This window comes from Eretmochelys imbricata, chromosome 11 (genome assembly GCF_965152235.1).
Source record: "Eretmochelys imbricata isolate rEreImb1 chromosome 11, rEreImb1.hap1, whole genome shotgun sequence".
Taxonomy (NCBI): Eukaryota; Metazoa; Chordata; order Testudines; family Cheloniidae; genus Eretmochelys; species Eretmochelys imbricata.
The window spans coordinates 38,478,181-38,494,975 of record NC_135582.1 but is presented as its reverse complement, the minus strand read 5'-3'; the positions used below and the strand labels follow the sequence as shown (position 1 = coordinate 38,494,975).

General features: G+C 42.9%; 1 protein-coding gene across 1 annotated transcript in view; it reads right to left on the bottom strand.

The window, feature by feature from the left end:
- NOSTRIN (nitric oxide synthase trafficking) overlaps window positions 1-16,235 on the bottom strand; it is a 28,389-nt gene extending 12,154 nt beyond the window's left edge. The window contains 6 exon segments of the mRNA XM_077830382.1: window positions 1,273-1,398; window positions 3,511-3,609; window positions 5,934-5,996; window positions 7,128-7,209; window positions 9,369-9,452; window positions 16,141-16,235. Coding sequence (XP_077686508.1) covers window positions 1,273-1,398; window positions 3,511-3,609; window positions 5,934-5,996; window positions 7,128-7,209; window positions 9,369-9,452; window positions 16,141-16,235 — 549 coding nt within the window.
- Between the last annotated feature and the right edge of the window lie 560 nt (window positions 16,236-16,795).

The window sequence follows — 16,795 nt, the reverse complement described above, 5'->3', positions numbered from 1 at the left end:
GTGCAAAGGTAGTGTCAATCAATAGGACAAGTTTGGCTTGCACTGCCAAAGTCCTGCCTCCCATACTCAGTATTAGTTTTGGCGGCTTTACAATCTTCCACAATAAGCTGCATCACTGCTAGCGTGCACCTCTCCCTTCCTGCTACCACTGCCAGCTTCATATGGAGAATCAATGAGGAAATTTCTTCTACACAGATTCAGGTTCTGCGTAAGCAGAGAAGGTGCCCTTGAACACTGCCATAGCTCAGTTCACCTAATATTTTATAGTCTAGCACACAGACTGAACTCTCCACCAGAGGTCAATCTGTGATGTGTTTAATGTTAAAACAAGAATAACTACCCTAGACAGGATACAGCAGAGTGAATTCAACGGGCTGCCTCCCTTTCCATGCCAACTTTTATTTCTGTCCCCTTGAGTTTCTGATGGGGAACCAAGTGCATATGTCAATTCACACATACAATCGGATAATTGACAATAGGCTCCAAGATTATCTCCACTTAATTAGCCCATACTTGTAAGCTAAAGACTTACCCTCCTATTTCCCATTGACTAGCGTTATGAGAGTGTATGATATTAAAGACCGTGTCATTATGCCAATGAGGCAGATAAGAGACGTATGTGAAGGGAGATACAGAGAAAGGGGAAAGATAAGGAGAGGGCAAAAGAATGAAGCATCTTTCTCTCTGAATTTCCTAAAACTGCACTGCAAGAGAACCTGAGGAAATTTTATAAAGGCAAAAAGTACAAGCCTCTTGACCCATGGCCAAAGAAGACTCGCGCCATGCGCCGCAGATTGAATAAGTACGAAGAAAGTCTGAAGACCAAAAAACAGCAGCGAAAAGAGCACCTGTACCTATCGGGAAGTTTGCTGTTAAGGCATAGACCCTTTGCATACCATGGATCTGCCAATTATATTGGCTGGCTTTTTCTCATTAAACATCCAGTTGTTTGGAAAAAAACAAAAAAACCCACATTCCCTTACTGCAGTATTTGGGGCTGTTTCTGAGGCAGTATGAAACAACGATACTTCAGAGAAAGGAGTAAAACCAGGGTTGTCTTATTCCTTCACAAATACCAAATACTAATTTTCACAATGAATATTCAGACACTAATTATCTTATTTATATTGGTGTAAATTAGGAGTATCTGTATTGAAGTAAATGGATTTACACTGGTGTGAAACTGGCATGAGATCAGAATCAGGCTCGCAGTCTTTGGAAAAATCTCAGATAGAGACAGAACCACAACAGAAAGGAAACAAAATTACTTGCCTGATAGCTATTTTCTAACGCTGTCTCCCAAGTCAGTCTAGTTTCGTAGCCAGATATATTTTTTTGAAAATAATCTTCATCTTCCTTTGTCATTTTTGTTGCTGATTTTTCTAGCCTTCTGAGCAACTAAGGTAAAAATATAAACGTATATTTATAATCATAAATATTAAGGCAAACACAAAAGAGATTTTGCACATGAATATAATATTCTATTTCCTTCATTCACTTAAGACGTAAACCGTGAGCCTGATTCTGATCTCTTGACAGGTGTAATTCTGCCAGCTTCAGTGATTACCAGGATATGTATGCAGGTGAAACCTAAAGCAGGACCCGTGCTACCTAGACTACAAAATTACATAATATCAGAGTCATATCTAGCTAGAAGATACTCAGGCCATGGACACAAGTGATCACCAAATACAGGAGAAGAAGCTGAGGTTTAGAGAACTGAAAACAAGTGTGGGAGGCAGAAACACCTAAATTCTTATCTTGGCATAGCTGCTGCTCTTAGTGTGGTCTTGGTCAACTCAGCCTTTCCGTGTCACATTTTATCCACCTGTAGAAATGATGACAATAATGTTTGTCTACCTTCCTACCTACCTCATGTAGGGACTAATTAGCGCATGGACAGCAGTCTGAAGTTATAAATCGCCTATTTACTTAAAGCATTTCTATCTATATTCTGTCTGCTTTTCACTCTTTTCTAACACAGGGAACTTAACCTTGGAAGAAACATTTCCTAATGGTGCTTGAACAAATTATTTGTATCCTTAGTGATTTTATTGCTCTGATCAGTTTGTTAACAATTCACATGTTGGCAGTTGAGAGTCTGACAGGCCAGTGGAAGGCACATTTTAGTTTTACCTGGACTTGAAATGCAGTTTTACCTCTAATTGCAAATCTAAATTATAGGGAAAACTTTGGTTAAGTGGTTGAACTTATTCCTTTGATATCATCCCTAAATGAATCTCTTCTCCTTTTAATGTGCTCATTTCTGTGGCTAAAGAAAAGAATCCAACGGGATGTTGCATTGAGGGGGCCTTGAATAGTCCAGGTTACTGTTTACTAGAAAGGCATCTTTTGTGAAAGACAGAGTGGGAGTCCATCATTAGCTTGGGAGACTCTCAGCTGCAGCTGTTCTGATTGCTTTTAATTGGCTTTCACCTTCTTTTGTTTATTTCTTGGTACAGGTCTTGTTCTCACAGAGTTCTAGAACTATGTAAAAGTTGGGTCTAGTTAAAAGTCACATAATTAAAGAAGAATATCTGTTTCACAAATAATACCTTTTATTCCTACAACTGAAAGAATTTTAAAACCTAGCTCACTTTTCACCTTTGTTATTCTTTACTCTTGATTAGTTTGGGGCAGTGATTATTGTCTCATCTTATTATTCTTTGTAGACTAAAAGAATTTACAGGGACCAACCCAGACCAAGGCCCCATTGTACTAGGCACTGCACAAAATCTGCCTAAGGATTTTATACTCTCGCCCATCACAGTGGTATCTAAGAGCCATCCACTTCAAATCAATAGTGATAGTGAAAGCCCTAGTGTTCTTCGTAGAGTCTCTGGCATATCTCCCATTTCAGGGTCAAAACTCTAGTTGGGGAAGGGGTTTGGGCTTTGTTTTAAAAAAACAGATAAAGGTTGGAGGGGAAACAGTCCCTGAGAGGTAAAGTGATGTGACCAAGGCCAAACAAGAGATCAGTGTCAGAACCGAGAATAGAACCCAGCAGTCCAGTACCTATCCACCAGACCACATTGTCTCTCTTTGGACAACAGAAACAGACTAGTCAGTTTAACTTTTGCGCTAGCCAGTTGCAGTTTGTGGCTGCCATGCACCAGCACAAAGCTATAACCTTTCGGTTCCGGACACCTGTTCCCATTGGAATTTCTCATAGTCTGACAGTTTGTCAACACTGGCCACTAGGCCTGTTTTAAAGCAGCTTTGCTGCCAAATTATTCCAATCCCTATTGAGGGTATGGACCTGAGTCTTTTGTGAAGCATATTTTTTTTAAAATTAATTATTTAATTTTGAGTGGCCTAGCTTGGAGTATGCTTTAAAAACGGGTACTTTATAAAACAAATACAAAACAAATTGCACCCTCTTTGAGATGACAGAGAGGTACATATGAAGCAAAAGTAGTGCCTGATTTTCTTTTCTAATGTAGCCATGGATGCTCTAAGTACATCCATCGCACAGATTTATGTACACAGTTGGCTCTACAGAGGAGTTACCTTCTGCTGCTTCTTCCCTGTAGCAAATTGCTTGGTGTTTTCTACACAACGGAAGAGTGCTTCACGTTCCTTGGTAAACCGCATTCATTTCCTCTTGGCCTACAGACAAACACACCAATAAAAAAGAGTCAGGTGTAGAGTGCCAACAGACAGTCCTGAAATTGCCAAGCAGAATGGCTGCAGAGCTTGCTCGACGTTTCTAGATCTCACAGGAATTATGCTTTCAATTCCTGCCCTCTCCACAAATCTTCCTGCACTGATGAAGAGGTTGTAACTGATACCACTTTATTGTCTGTTGTGACCAGAAATCCTGTATGTTCTCTCACATCTTTGGTATTTTGGAGAAGGTTGCAGCCCTTACAAAAACACTAAAAAGCGACGCAAGCAACAAATACCATTTCCCTTGGAGACAAATCCGCACAAGGCTTGTTTGAACCCCGTGTGTCTTTGCTTACTAGCCACTTTTGGCAATGCAATAAGTGAAAATCATGTCACCTGAGTCAAATACCAGTACAGGGCTTGGCACAGAGGAACTGCACTGGGGAATGAGGGTGGTGGGAGAGCAATTGGTAGGCTGAAGAATGGGAACAGAGCCACATCCACCACTTCTGTAGCCTCAGAGTTGCACTACCCTGCACTCTGTAGCCCGCTCTGCTTTGAGCGATGCCCTGCAATGGCCATTACGTGCATACTCTCATTCTGCCTTTACTGTGTCTTGTGCAGGTGTGGCACAGCGCTAGGAGAGAGCTCGAAAAACTATCTCCACGAGGGGCATAGCTCCCAGCGCTGGTGCACTGTCTATACCGGCACGTTACAGAGCTGAAACTTGCAGTGCTCAGGGGGGTGTTTTTTACACCCCTGAGCGAGACAGCTGCAGTGCTGTAAAGTGCCAGTGTAGACAAGCCGCCAGAGTCTGCCCCACCTCCGAACTGGGATGTCCACTCCACACAAGGGGAATGTGTGTCTGAAATATTCATTTTCTGTTAAATTAGTGTTACCTTCATTCCCCCCAACTTTGGGTCCCAGCTGCCGTAGAGGAGTAGGGAGAGAGATTCAGACACTCCAAAAGGAGCAGAGGGCCCCCAGATCCCAGAACATACAGTGGGCAAGGAGCAGGCTTCAGATCCCTACAGAGGGGTAGGGCTCCCCCAGATCCCAGCACATACATGGAAGGGTAGAATTTAGGACTGACAGCCTTCCCCGGTCCTAAGCCCCCAAGTGTCCTCTGCTACCCCTCATTCTCCAACCCCTCCTGTCTTCTCCCCTCCCATTCCCCCTAATCTCTACCCCTCCCCCTTTACCTGAGCCCTCCAACCCATCTTTCCTCCCCATCACCCATTCCCATACGAACCCCATCCCTCACTGCAGACCCAAACTCCTCTTCCGCTATTACCATCTACTGCCCCCCATTACTCCTCCCCTCCCAGTGAGCATTCACGTGTAATGTATTTTCTTTTCAAAAATAGTTTCCGTGCCTTCTGAATATTCTGCTGTACGCAGTTCACATTTCTCCAAAATAAAATATATTGACAGAGGCAGATTTTCCCCAAAACTTTACAGTTCATTCTCAGATTTCTGCCCAAGGTGGGCGTCAAACTTCAAAGTTGCTAGAATCTTCAAAGTTGCTGGGGGGTTTTCCTGAGGACCGTATCTCAAGACCGCCTTGCATCAAATGACCCCACCTTTGGATCACTATCCCTACCCTGTACTCCATAAGGCATAGCAAATTTCAAGACAATCCGTGTAAGCATACAGATTTTAGAGTGCTTAGCAGCACCCATCCTTGAAACAGGACAGGCTTCCCAACCTTAACTAGACCAGAGCTGGCGCTCCGTTATAAGATTGTATGAACTAGAGAGAGCACAGAAGGCTCAGAAAGGCGTTAAGTGTCCCATTCATCTCCATAAGATGTTCTCAGCTGAAAGAGAATAGCTCACACCCCACAAGACACACCAAATGTCAAGGCAATCTGAGCATGCAGGTGGATTTTAGAGCACTTAGGCCTGTCTAGCTTTACACAGAAAGGCAGTCTCAACTGCAGTGGAGTTGTCGCTCTGACATGACAAATACCGGAGATCTGTTCCCTCCCCATGTGGTCTATGACGATGAATTTTATGGGTTTCAAAGTAGCAGCCGTGTTAGTCTGTATTTGCAAAAAGAAAAGGAGTACTTGTGGCACCTTAGAGACTAACCAATTTATTTGAGCATAAGCTTTCGTGATGCATCCGATGAAGTGAGCTGTAGCTCACGAAAGCTTATGCTCAAATAAATTGGTTAGTCTCTAAGGTGCCACAAGTACTCCTTTTCTTTTTGATGAATTTTATATTAAGAATACAAGTATCTGCCTACATCTTTGGAGTAGCGCAGCAAATGCTTTCATTTGAAATTATGCCTTTATGTGAGAACAAAATTTAGGAACTTGCCTTCTTTTGTTGGCTCCAGTTGTTCACTACCAGTTTTGCTGACTTTTCAACTGCATTATCTAGCTAGTGGGAGAGAAACACAGTATGACATTTAAAGAACAAGGCATTTCTCCATTGTTAGTTGCTTGAGGATACTGGCAGTGGCTCTAAGTGTCAAATTTCACCATGACTTGCGCAGTCCTGCCAACTTCCAGGGGTAGAATTTGGCCCACCCATAGCAAATAAAAAATACCCATGTAAATTAGTTGCTGGTGGAAAGCTTTCAGATCACCTTGAATTCCACTGAATAATTGCATGGTGTTTACCAAGCACTGACCAGCCTTTAAAAGTTTCTAGATGGAAGAATTGTTCAGAATTTCGGAGAGAAAATAAAATATGGAAAAGCATAAGCAGCCCAGTTCTGATCTCGCAGTAGCAGTGGACGAATGGGACTCCATTCACGGCAGTTTAGGTCCTCCTCACTGAGAGATCAAAATCCAGCTACCCAACTCTACAATGATGCATATTGTCTTTTCCTTGGAACCTGTACTTTGTCTATATTCATCCATCCATCCCAAGCGCACTGCTGTTGTATCTGAGGGCCACAGGTTACTCATGTGAGCAAGGGTGCAGGATTAGGCCCCTGGACCAGGCTCTGATTTTTCAGAGTGCTCTGACCACTTTGCACCTCTGTGGCATTGCAGAGCAGTCCCAAAAACAGTGGATCTGGGCACATGAGAATTTTTTTGTCTAGAGGAATCCTCAAGTGGCATAGAACCAACATAGCAGTTCTTCTGTCACCCCTGTTCTTAGCCAGGGGTAGTGCAGTTGGGGCATCTCTGCATCCAGCTGATACCTAGTGATTAGAGAAGCTCTTGGGGGTCATTCCCAGTTGGCACATGACAAGGCAAACTCTGGGCCTAAAATTCACCTTTGCTCCCTCACCCCAGACTGGGGCCAAGAAACCTTGGCCAGGCTGGAGAATATAGCCCTCAAAATGCACAACATAATGTTTTGCTGGGGATGGGTGAGAGAAGGGGTATGCAGGTTTCTGATTTCCTTGCTCTTAAATGGAGTTGCTTTGCCATGAAGGATGTAAGTGTTGCTTACACATACTGTATGTTATCTCTGATTTGATCCAGCCTCACTCACAGGAAACATAGTATATTGAAATGCTGCATAAAAAGAACAGAAAGACAAATGCTTTGACTTACTGCTTTTTTCTTTTTTTCAATGTTCATCCAATATATGATTAGTTGAGTTTATGGATTCTAACTGAATTGCTTTGCCAAGTTTGCTGGGCACAGAACATAAAACACACACAACCACTGCATTAGTATTTGCATTATTGGACATGCTTTGCCAGAAAAAATGGTGTGTCTAGTAGTAAATATTCTGGGCACACCCCCAAACGCAGCAGTAAAGTTTGAAATGTTTACAGTGCATTAGTTTAAGAGTTTACCGACTGCTTTGAAGTTTAAAAAATGTACCTGCTCACACTTACTGGTGCAAATTTCATCCCCTCAGAAACCCACAGAGCCATGCATGGCAAATGCAGCTAAAGACAGAAAAAAATGCACACAATGGCTTTGTTTCTATGGCTATTATAAAATGAAATATAAAACATCAAGGGTGAGATCCTCAGCTGGTGACTTTCCTGCAATGACACTAATTTATGCCAGCTCAGTATCTGGCCCCAGATCTCAACACTAATCACCAATCCCTTATCCATTCACCATTTACATTTGCTAAACTCAGACAGAACTGTAAGCACCTAAAGTGGAACAACATTGCGTAACAACTCTGTGGCTACCTCAGAATTTCCTGGTCGTTACTATGCTGCACCCCACCGCCACCTGGAACTTCACGGTGAGAGCAGGAATAGTACTTGAGTTGAAGAAGAAGGAAATGTTACTCACCCTGTGCAGTAATTGTAGTTCTTTGAGATGTTCCCCCATGGGTGCTCCACTTCTGGTGCACAAGTGCCTCTTGAGTCCTTGATCGGAGATTTCTAGTGCCTGTCTGTCCCATGCATGCCTCCTCGTGGCAGACACTGAGGCTCTATAGGGAATGAGGGCGAACTGCCCTCAGTTCCTTCTTTACTCAGTCATCCTCTAAGGAACAAATGAAGCAGAGAGGAAGGAGTTCAGGCAGTGGAGCACCCATAGGGGGACACATCTTGAAGAACTACAGTTACTGCACAGGGTAAGTGACATTTCCTGCTTCTTCCAGTAGTGTCCATGTGGGTGCTCCACTTCAGGTGATTTCTGAGCACTATCCCCGGAAGAAGGAGTGGGGCTTAGAAACAGGCCAGTTCACCTGCACACCCTTATATAGCCTTGGTGTTTGGTCCACGTATGCCTCCTCGTGGCAAACAGGCACTGCTAGCTAGAAATCTCCAGTCAAGGGCTCAAGAGGTGCATGCAATTTGAAGTGGACCACCTATAGAGACACTGGTCAAAGAATGATCACTTTAGATAAGCTATCACCAGCAGGACAGTGGGGTGGGAGGAGGTATTGTTTCATGGTCTCCGTGTGTATATAATGTCTACTGCAGTTTCCACGGTATGCATCCGATGAAGTGAGCTGTAGCTCACGAAAGCTCATGCTCAAATAAATTGGTTAGTCTCTAAGGTGCCACAAGTACTCCTTTTCTTTTTGCGAATACAGACTAACACGGCTGTTACTCTGAAACCTTCATTAGCTTTTGCAGGATGACTCGGGACACCATCGAGCAGTTCCGATTCCATCCACTAGGGGCCAGGGCTACAGACACACAGGAGCTGATTCAAGTTTGATTCTAGAAGTGGTCAAAGAATTTGGTTGACATGTGCTTAATTTTTTTATGCCAGTTCAACCCTAATTATTACATAGGATCTTCATCTCCAGATCCCTTTCTCTTATTAAACACCTAGGGCCAAACCCAGAATGGTGCTGAGCTCCTGCTAGCTGTTTAGCTGCTGATCAGTGCCTTTTGGAGTTGTCCTATACCGTCCTCCACTGCAGTCTAGAAGTTGGGAAGCAGTTTTTTGAAAAGTGTTGTATTGACTTTTTGGATATTGGAAATATACTACAAGTCTAAGGAATGTTGGTCAGCTAACATAATATTGGCTATTAAGAATTAGTGTATTGTGTGCACTTAATCACACAGCAAAGTGCTAGGAGTTTGTATATATCAGCTGGATGTCAGATGTGAAAAGAATTTAACTTGCTATTTTAGCCATCCTGGCTATTGGAACTGAGATTTTTGGTAATTACACCCCCATACAATTAAGAGTGACTGGTGTGTTGTGCTCAGATGGTTTTCATTCCTTTGCATACTGTTGGATGTTTTATACATACTAAAAAAAGAAATCACTGTTTACGAATGTGAAGATTAAAGAAGAGGAAGAGCCTATGCTGTACTCTTTTCATTTACACTCCATCTCATTTTTGAATTTGGTAGATGTTACTTACTTCAGCTTCATCTTGTCCAAAGCTTTGGTAAGCTTGTTAGCCAGCTTTTCCAGTCCTTTGGCATAGCTAATTTCTGAGGTAGCCCTGTCAATACAATAATAAAAATCATAATGCAATTTAAACATTACCTGACCTGTAAGCTTTGAACAGCTCTGCTTGAGCCAAAGATTTGGTGCTTACAACCAAAGAAAATTGCTCCAACATAAAAAAGGGAGTGATCTCATAGCGAAGATACACATATGCAGATCTTTCAGCCACACAGGCATATTCAGCAAATCACAGTAGCTCTGTAACACCATATGATTGTATAACGTATCGTGACTCAATTAACATAGAGTACTTAACCTAGCTGAGAACAATGGCAATGACACAAATCAGGTCAGCTTTTACTACCCGTACAGGATTGAACTCCAGGGGATACTAGGATATTGTCTAGATAATATCAGACAGCAAAACTTTTATTATTAATTATTATTATTTTGTGGTTATGAATAGACCGTAATTAGGTCTATTCAAACATTATGTATAAATTCCATACAAAAGACCTACACTAAAAGAACATGAAGGTTGACAAGTCAAGCACTCAGAAGTTAGGAAACGCCAGTATTAAGGTTGCCCGTGGAACCTTAATTTGGCACCCTTGTGCATTTGCACTATAATATAGTCTTTAATTATATGATCACATGCTATTTTTTCACAGGACCCCTTCCTCATTCAGTGCACAGGATGGATGGTGCTTTGGGAATGAATCGGGTTTGTACTGTTAATTAGGCTATTGTCGCAGTCTCCTTGCCCAGCCAGACCAGTCAACAAGCCAGAGCAGAGTCCAGGACACAGACACCGGCTTTTCCCTTTGCACAGGGGTGCCCTGCCACACTTCACTCCTTCCCACAAGGCTTTGCTCTTGCCCCACCTTTTCCTGCTCACTCCCGCGAGCGCATCCCATCCCCACTACTTCCCCTCCCTCCCAGCATCTTCTGCATGCCGCAGAACAGCTGGTCGCAGCGAGCGGGAGGTGCTAGGCGGAAAGAGAGGAGCTGGCTGCTGGTGGGTGCTACACACCCGCTAATTTTTTTCCATGTGTGCTTCAGGGCTGGAGAACCCACAAAGTTGGTGCCTATGGTCCAGGACCAGGTCTAGACACATAAAATGGCAAAACATTTAGATGGTGAAGTTAAAGAAGATACAAATAGTGTTAAGTGGATTTCCCCTCATCTAAAAATTAATATATCTACAATTGGGAAATCTGCACTGAGCAAGGGCCTATGCTAACCTTTATTGGCTATCTAATTTTTACATTGGCTGTTTTTCAGATTCATCTCTACATGCCGGACCAGTTCTTTTACTGACTTGCCTTTGTGAATTTTTTTTGGACTGGGTACAGCAGATCAGGGGCCCAATTCATTATTGTCTTTCCCCTTATGTAGTGATTTACATCAGTGCAAAGTACACCAGAACTTCAACTGGTGGAAATTGACATTCCCTTTATTGGTGCTATTCTGATTCATATCAGGTGAGAATCTGGTCAATTGACTGTAGAGTGGGTAAAAATTGTTACCAGACTGATTTAGCAGTATCTGACATCTACCTTACACAGGTGGAAATGATTGTAAAAGGCACAGGGAAGCTGAGAATCATGCCACATATGTTAACTTTTGGCTAAGACGTCTAGGAAGCAGCTGATCCATATTTGAGAAGCTGGAAAGATACTAGTGAGGGAGAAATAGAAGAAATGGAAGAGGAGAAGCCTGATATATTTGTCCATGATTTATTAGCTGTCTGAATTAACTCTGGGTACATTTAATTCAAATATTTAGTTCATGTAAAAAGTGAGTGGATAATTAAGAAGCTTGTACTTAAGCTCATAACAGCAGCCTAACAGAAGACAAACTTGATAGTCTAAATCCACCCTACTGTAGCACCATTAAAGGAGTACATCAGGGATGAATTTGGTCCACTGTATTTTTTAGATTAATTCTGGATGTTCTGTTGCAAACCGTTTCCTGCTGACGACTTTGCTGAGCAGTTTGTAAAGTCAGGGAAGCATAGGGTGATCAGACAGCAAATGTGAAAAATCGGGAGTGGGGAGGAGGTGGGGAGTAATAGGAGCCTATATAAGAAAAAGACCCAAAAATCGGGACTGACCCTATAAAATAGAGACAACTGGTCACCCTGGGAAGCAAGCTGGTAAAATTAAATTTCCAAAGAATAGATCTTCAAAAAAACCTCCTCTGATGTGAAATACTACGAACAGTCATCTGCAGTATTGCAACAATTATCTGTCATTTTAGGCTCCAGTCCTCACCCGTATTGGTCCATAATTCTTGTAATCCAGGCTGCATGGGATGGTACTGAAGCAGACATCACCCTTTCTAAGTGTTCTGCACCATCATAAATCAGTTATACCCAGTTTGTATTCAACGTTCATGTAATTTACATGAGAAAATTGGTTTACATCCCTCAGCCATGCATGCTGGCTTTCACCAAAATGTAATTTAACAACATGGGTTCTTGGTACAGAGCAGGAAACTCAGAATATGAAGAGAGGGAGCCTGACAAAGTGGCAAGAGAGACTGAAGGGAAGGGAAGGAGCCTGGCAAAAATGAGGGAAATAAACCCAGATTTGCGAACAGCCCTCATCGCCCACTACTGAAATATACTAAAAATCCTGGTCCTGCATACTGAAGGTCTGACTCAAGCAGCCAGAATTTACACAGCAGCTAATCCAAGATGACACTGATGCTGGCAGCATTATCAGGGTAATATTTTCACAAGGACAAAAATGGTCTTGTTCAATTTCTCTAAAAAGAAAAGGAGTACTTGTGGCACCTTAGAGACTAACCAATTTATTTGAGTATAAGCTTTCGTGAGCTACAGCGAAGTGAGCTGTACTCCTTTTCTTTTTGCAAATACAGACTAACACGGCTGTTACTTCAATTTCTCTGTTGCTCTTCTGCAACGGCAGGCAAGTAGGTCTTTGCTAGCTAGGATTTACAAGTAAAATATTATTATTGGTGCTCTGAGGCAGTGGGATTTGCAAGATGATAAACCTGTATCCCCTGGAATAAAATAAAAGGGACCTGAGACAATTCAAACCCCTATGCAGGGCTTGAGTCTCTCCTCACTTAGGGCCTGCTCCTGCTTCCATGGGAGTCAGTCCTGTTGAACACTGGGAGATGGATCTGGTCCTTGCACTGGTATTATTACACCATTATAGCTTTTTTGACTTCCATGGACATACTCCCGATTGGCACTGGTGGAAGTGAGACGATAACCAAGCTTGGAGCATGAAGTTTGCCTGGTCTTGGTCCCCATAAACACATTGGGCTAAATTCTGCCGGCTCTACATGGATATACACCGTGTGAGAGCAGAATTTGGCTCAATGGGCTTTCCCCAGGTGCAAGATACAGTCACCTGTTGTTCAGAAAAGCAGCTGAGATGTTTTTCAACACGCTGACAATGCATTGCCATTTTAGTGAATCTGGACTGCATTTGTGTTCATGAGAACACCATGCACGTTTTGTGAGACTTTGAATTTCGTTGCCATTAAGACAAATATCTTACCCTCTTCGGAGCTGCCATGTCCCTGCCCCCTACACTCTGATGGAGGCTAGTCAACCTGGCATAGTGAATAGAGTCTGTAATAATAATGGGAATCCAGAGAAACACTGATTGCGTGGGCAGAAAGATGACAATGGGCTCAGCTCTGCAGTTACTCTTCGAATTCCAGTGGCCTGGGGAACAGCCTCAGGCAGAGGCTCAATAGTTAGAGAATGCATTTCATCGTGCAACTGCCATCCATTTCCTGGGTGCTGAGAAGTGCCTACCGACGGATTGTTTCTCTGTGAGGTTGGCACTTAATGTACCACCTGTCCAAGTAAAAAAGGGAGAGAGAGAGAGAAGGCAGGGACAGAGCGGCCTAGTGGACGTGGGACTTAAGAGGCTTGGGGTCTATGCCCAGCTTTGGCACTGGCCTGCTGGGTAACGTGGGGCTGGTCACATCGCCACTGTGTGCCTCAGTTTCCCCATTTGTAAAATGATGATAATGCTATTTTTCCCCTCTATTGTAGAGCACGTTGGGAATCTCTGGATGAAAAGTGCTGCGTAAGAGCTTGCCTCCTTAAATTAAATGAAGACCAAATGAGAGCAAATTTATTTTGCCAGCTTTCGCAAACATGTCTGTAAAATGACAAGCTTTTGTGTTGCTGGCAAGAAGCAGCTCTTTCAAAGCCACTTTAGGAGGACAAGTGTAATTAAAAAGGAAGATGCTCTTTAAAAAGAGCCCAGATTGGAAAGAGAGCTGCTGACTAGATTAATACATGACAGAGGTGATTAAATATTTATTTTCAAATTTAATTAAGAATTGCATTTTGCTGTTGAATTTCAGGTTGATTTTTTATGTAGGTAGAGGACAAAACTTTGCCTAATTACGGCAAGACAGCCCACGACCAAGCAGTTATCAGACTATCTTAACCAGCAGTTTTGGAACCACTGAACATCACCTGCATAGCATTTCTCTTTCTCTCTCTCTCTCTCTCTCTCTCAACTGATAGACAACTGGAGAAGACCTGTGGTTTGATTTCCCACCCAGGTTCAAACTGGCCATTTTGTAGAGGTATCAAAATCTATGTTTGTGTTTCTGGAACTGCAGTAAATCTAAGTTATTCCCTATCAACTTCCAACTGTTCAGAAATGATGTACAGCCAGCATGCAAATCTGCCGTACAAAGGAGGCTGCATATGTACTGCATTGCAGTGGTAGGTCCTGCCTTACTTGTGGTGAGATAAACTTCTTGAGATAGAAGGTTAGATTATTAAGTTTAGTCTCTAGGTATCATGCTATGATTTTCTTTTATCTATAATCCTTTTGCTTGCACTATTCTTATTCATTATCTCTTGAATCTTAAATCTTGGATAATCAACTTGGTGTTTTCATTATAAATACATCTCATTGCTGTGCTATTGGAGAAGGAGCTGATCCTGAGAGGACTCACACATGCTGTAGTGTACACTGTTCCCATGGGGACAGCAGACACGGTATGATTGTGAGTGTTCATTGGATAAAAGGGCTGGACACTCCACGGGAATACTTCAAAGGGGCTCAAGGACTGGGGTGCACCTACTGCTAATCTGCAAGGCAAAGTAAGGATTGGCCTGAAATTGATCTTTAAATGAGACAAGTCATGATTTGAAGAAAGTATACACACACACACTCAGAAGGAAGGGTGTCATTTACTGAATCATTAATATCACTTTCCGCAACTCTCCTTCAAGTACAGACCCTGCCTGGCTTATGAGATCTGGTGCAGCCAAGGAGGCATGGGGGCTAACTCTTACCTTCACGTTGTTGTCTTTGTTATAAAGTCCTGCTTCCAAACATTTAGAAGTTTTCATATAATTAGGTAATAACGGACTTATTCCTGATCCTCCTCACTGCAGACTTTATGAAGACAAACTCTGGCCATACAATGAACATTTTATATGTGTGGTAGTAGAGAGCTGCACACAGCCTATACCATCAATATACAGGTGTGTATTGTAAACGCAGCCCTTAAAAATCAGGGAGGATTTTGCTGTTTATGTAACTTCCTCTTTGTTAATGTGGACCAAATGGAAGCTCTGGTGTGGGGAAATATCCTTGCATTTGATCTGTACACCTCTCACTTCAAACCAGCCTCAGTGTCAATATGCTCTTCTTTTAGGGCTAGACTGTGATTAGCAGTCAGCAAGGGAGGCAGTGCAGGAGACACAATCTGCCCACAGCTCCAGGAGGTACGGGGACTTCACATGCTGCCCCATGTTTTATGATCCATGGCCCTGCCCCCATTGCAGTGGCTTCACCCTAGAGAGCAATCCTGGTGCTTCCAAAGCAGAGACAATACTTGGTCCTGAGCCTCAGGAAGGAGGCACACAGTGGGAGGCAGCCTGCTCATCTGTACAACTGTCAGGCAAATTCTAGCCCTTAATATACGATGTGCTTACAGCCAAGTTTCACAGGGATCAATCTTAAGGCTCCAGGTGTTAACTGAGAATATAAATGGAAGTCAAATAATTTGATTTGCATAAAGCAAATTATCCTAAATTTGAATAAACCCTAGAATATGAAGACTAATGGGCAACTAATTAACAATGCATTTTTCACACAGCTGTGATCTAAGATTTTAAGTTCCAGAGGGAAGCATAATAATTGGTGAGATTTTGCATCGCTAAATTAGCCCAAATTGCATTCTAGCGTCATATTTGTCACTTCCAGAAATATTCGTGCCCTCTCCCTTTACACCATTCAAGGTTTAATGTGCTCACCTTTGAGGCTCCTTGTTAAAATGAAAAAATAGAAATGGATAATATACATTTTGTTAAAGGCGAGGGTGAGGTTATTAGTTTTGGCACGTATGAATGTGAGCATGCAAGAACAATCCTGTTTACATTACTTGTCTTGTCACTAATTACACCAATTTATGAAAGACTATAAACACTGTGGTTAAGTTTAATAAAAACTGAGGGGAAAAAGCAATAGCTTTATTATCAAAACCCATTCTGGACCTTCCTTACACACAGACCCAGAAGGTCTCCTTCCTCACAGAAAACATGGATGAGGACAACTTACCCTACCGGCAAAAACAGCTAGGTTTGGTGCTATAAATACATTGCCTAACCTCCTCAATGGGGCAGGAATGGCTGCTGCAGAGCGGGAGCAGGGAGGAAGCCAGAACGCTCAGCATACAATAACGCTCTCTGGGCGATCCTTGCCCTTACCATGGTGGGTACCTACCTTACCAGAGCAGATTCCTCCATGCAGATTCCAGGGCTTCCACCGATAGTGGCATGGCTAGCTACTGAGACAACAGCAACTGGCATCCCCAACATGATTGCACATTTTGATTCCCTCCACATGAAGTCAGAGTGTCAGGAGCTACCACTGGTCTGAGAAGTAGCAATATACATGGTTGTTTGCCACAGGGTTTTAGCCCCTGTCCTAAAGAAGCAGGAATCTTCTGTTCCTCTCCCAGCAGCTGCACCAAGATCCAGTTGAGCGCCAACATTGCATTCTGTGTGCAAAGAGAATTCAGGGGGCTCAGGGGCAGTATGCTGGGGAACCTCAGGTCCCCTCCACATTATCTCTAGCCATTTGCCATGCACGCTGCTGGCTTCCCACCATGCTGTGTAAGTGAAGGGGGCATCTCGGCCCTGGGCAGTGCTAGATGTTAGACACACTATATTGGCCAAACTCCCACATAATTAAACCTCTTAATGAAACCCCTAGACAAGCAAGGACTTAAATTATGCATTCTTTTTTAAAAAAAAATTCTATGCTAGCGTACTTGGAGGCTATGTCTCCACTAGGAGCTGGGCTAGGGATTACCCAGCTTGCGGCCCTGCACTCGCGCTAGTTCGCACCGAGTTAGCACAGACAGGGACAGCCCTGC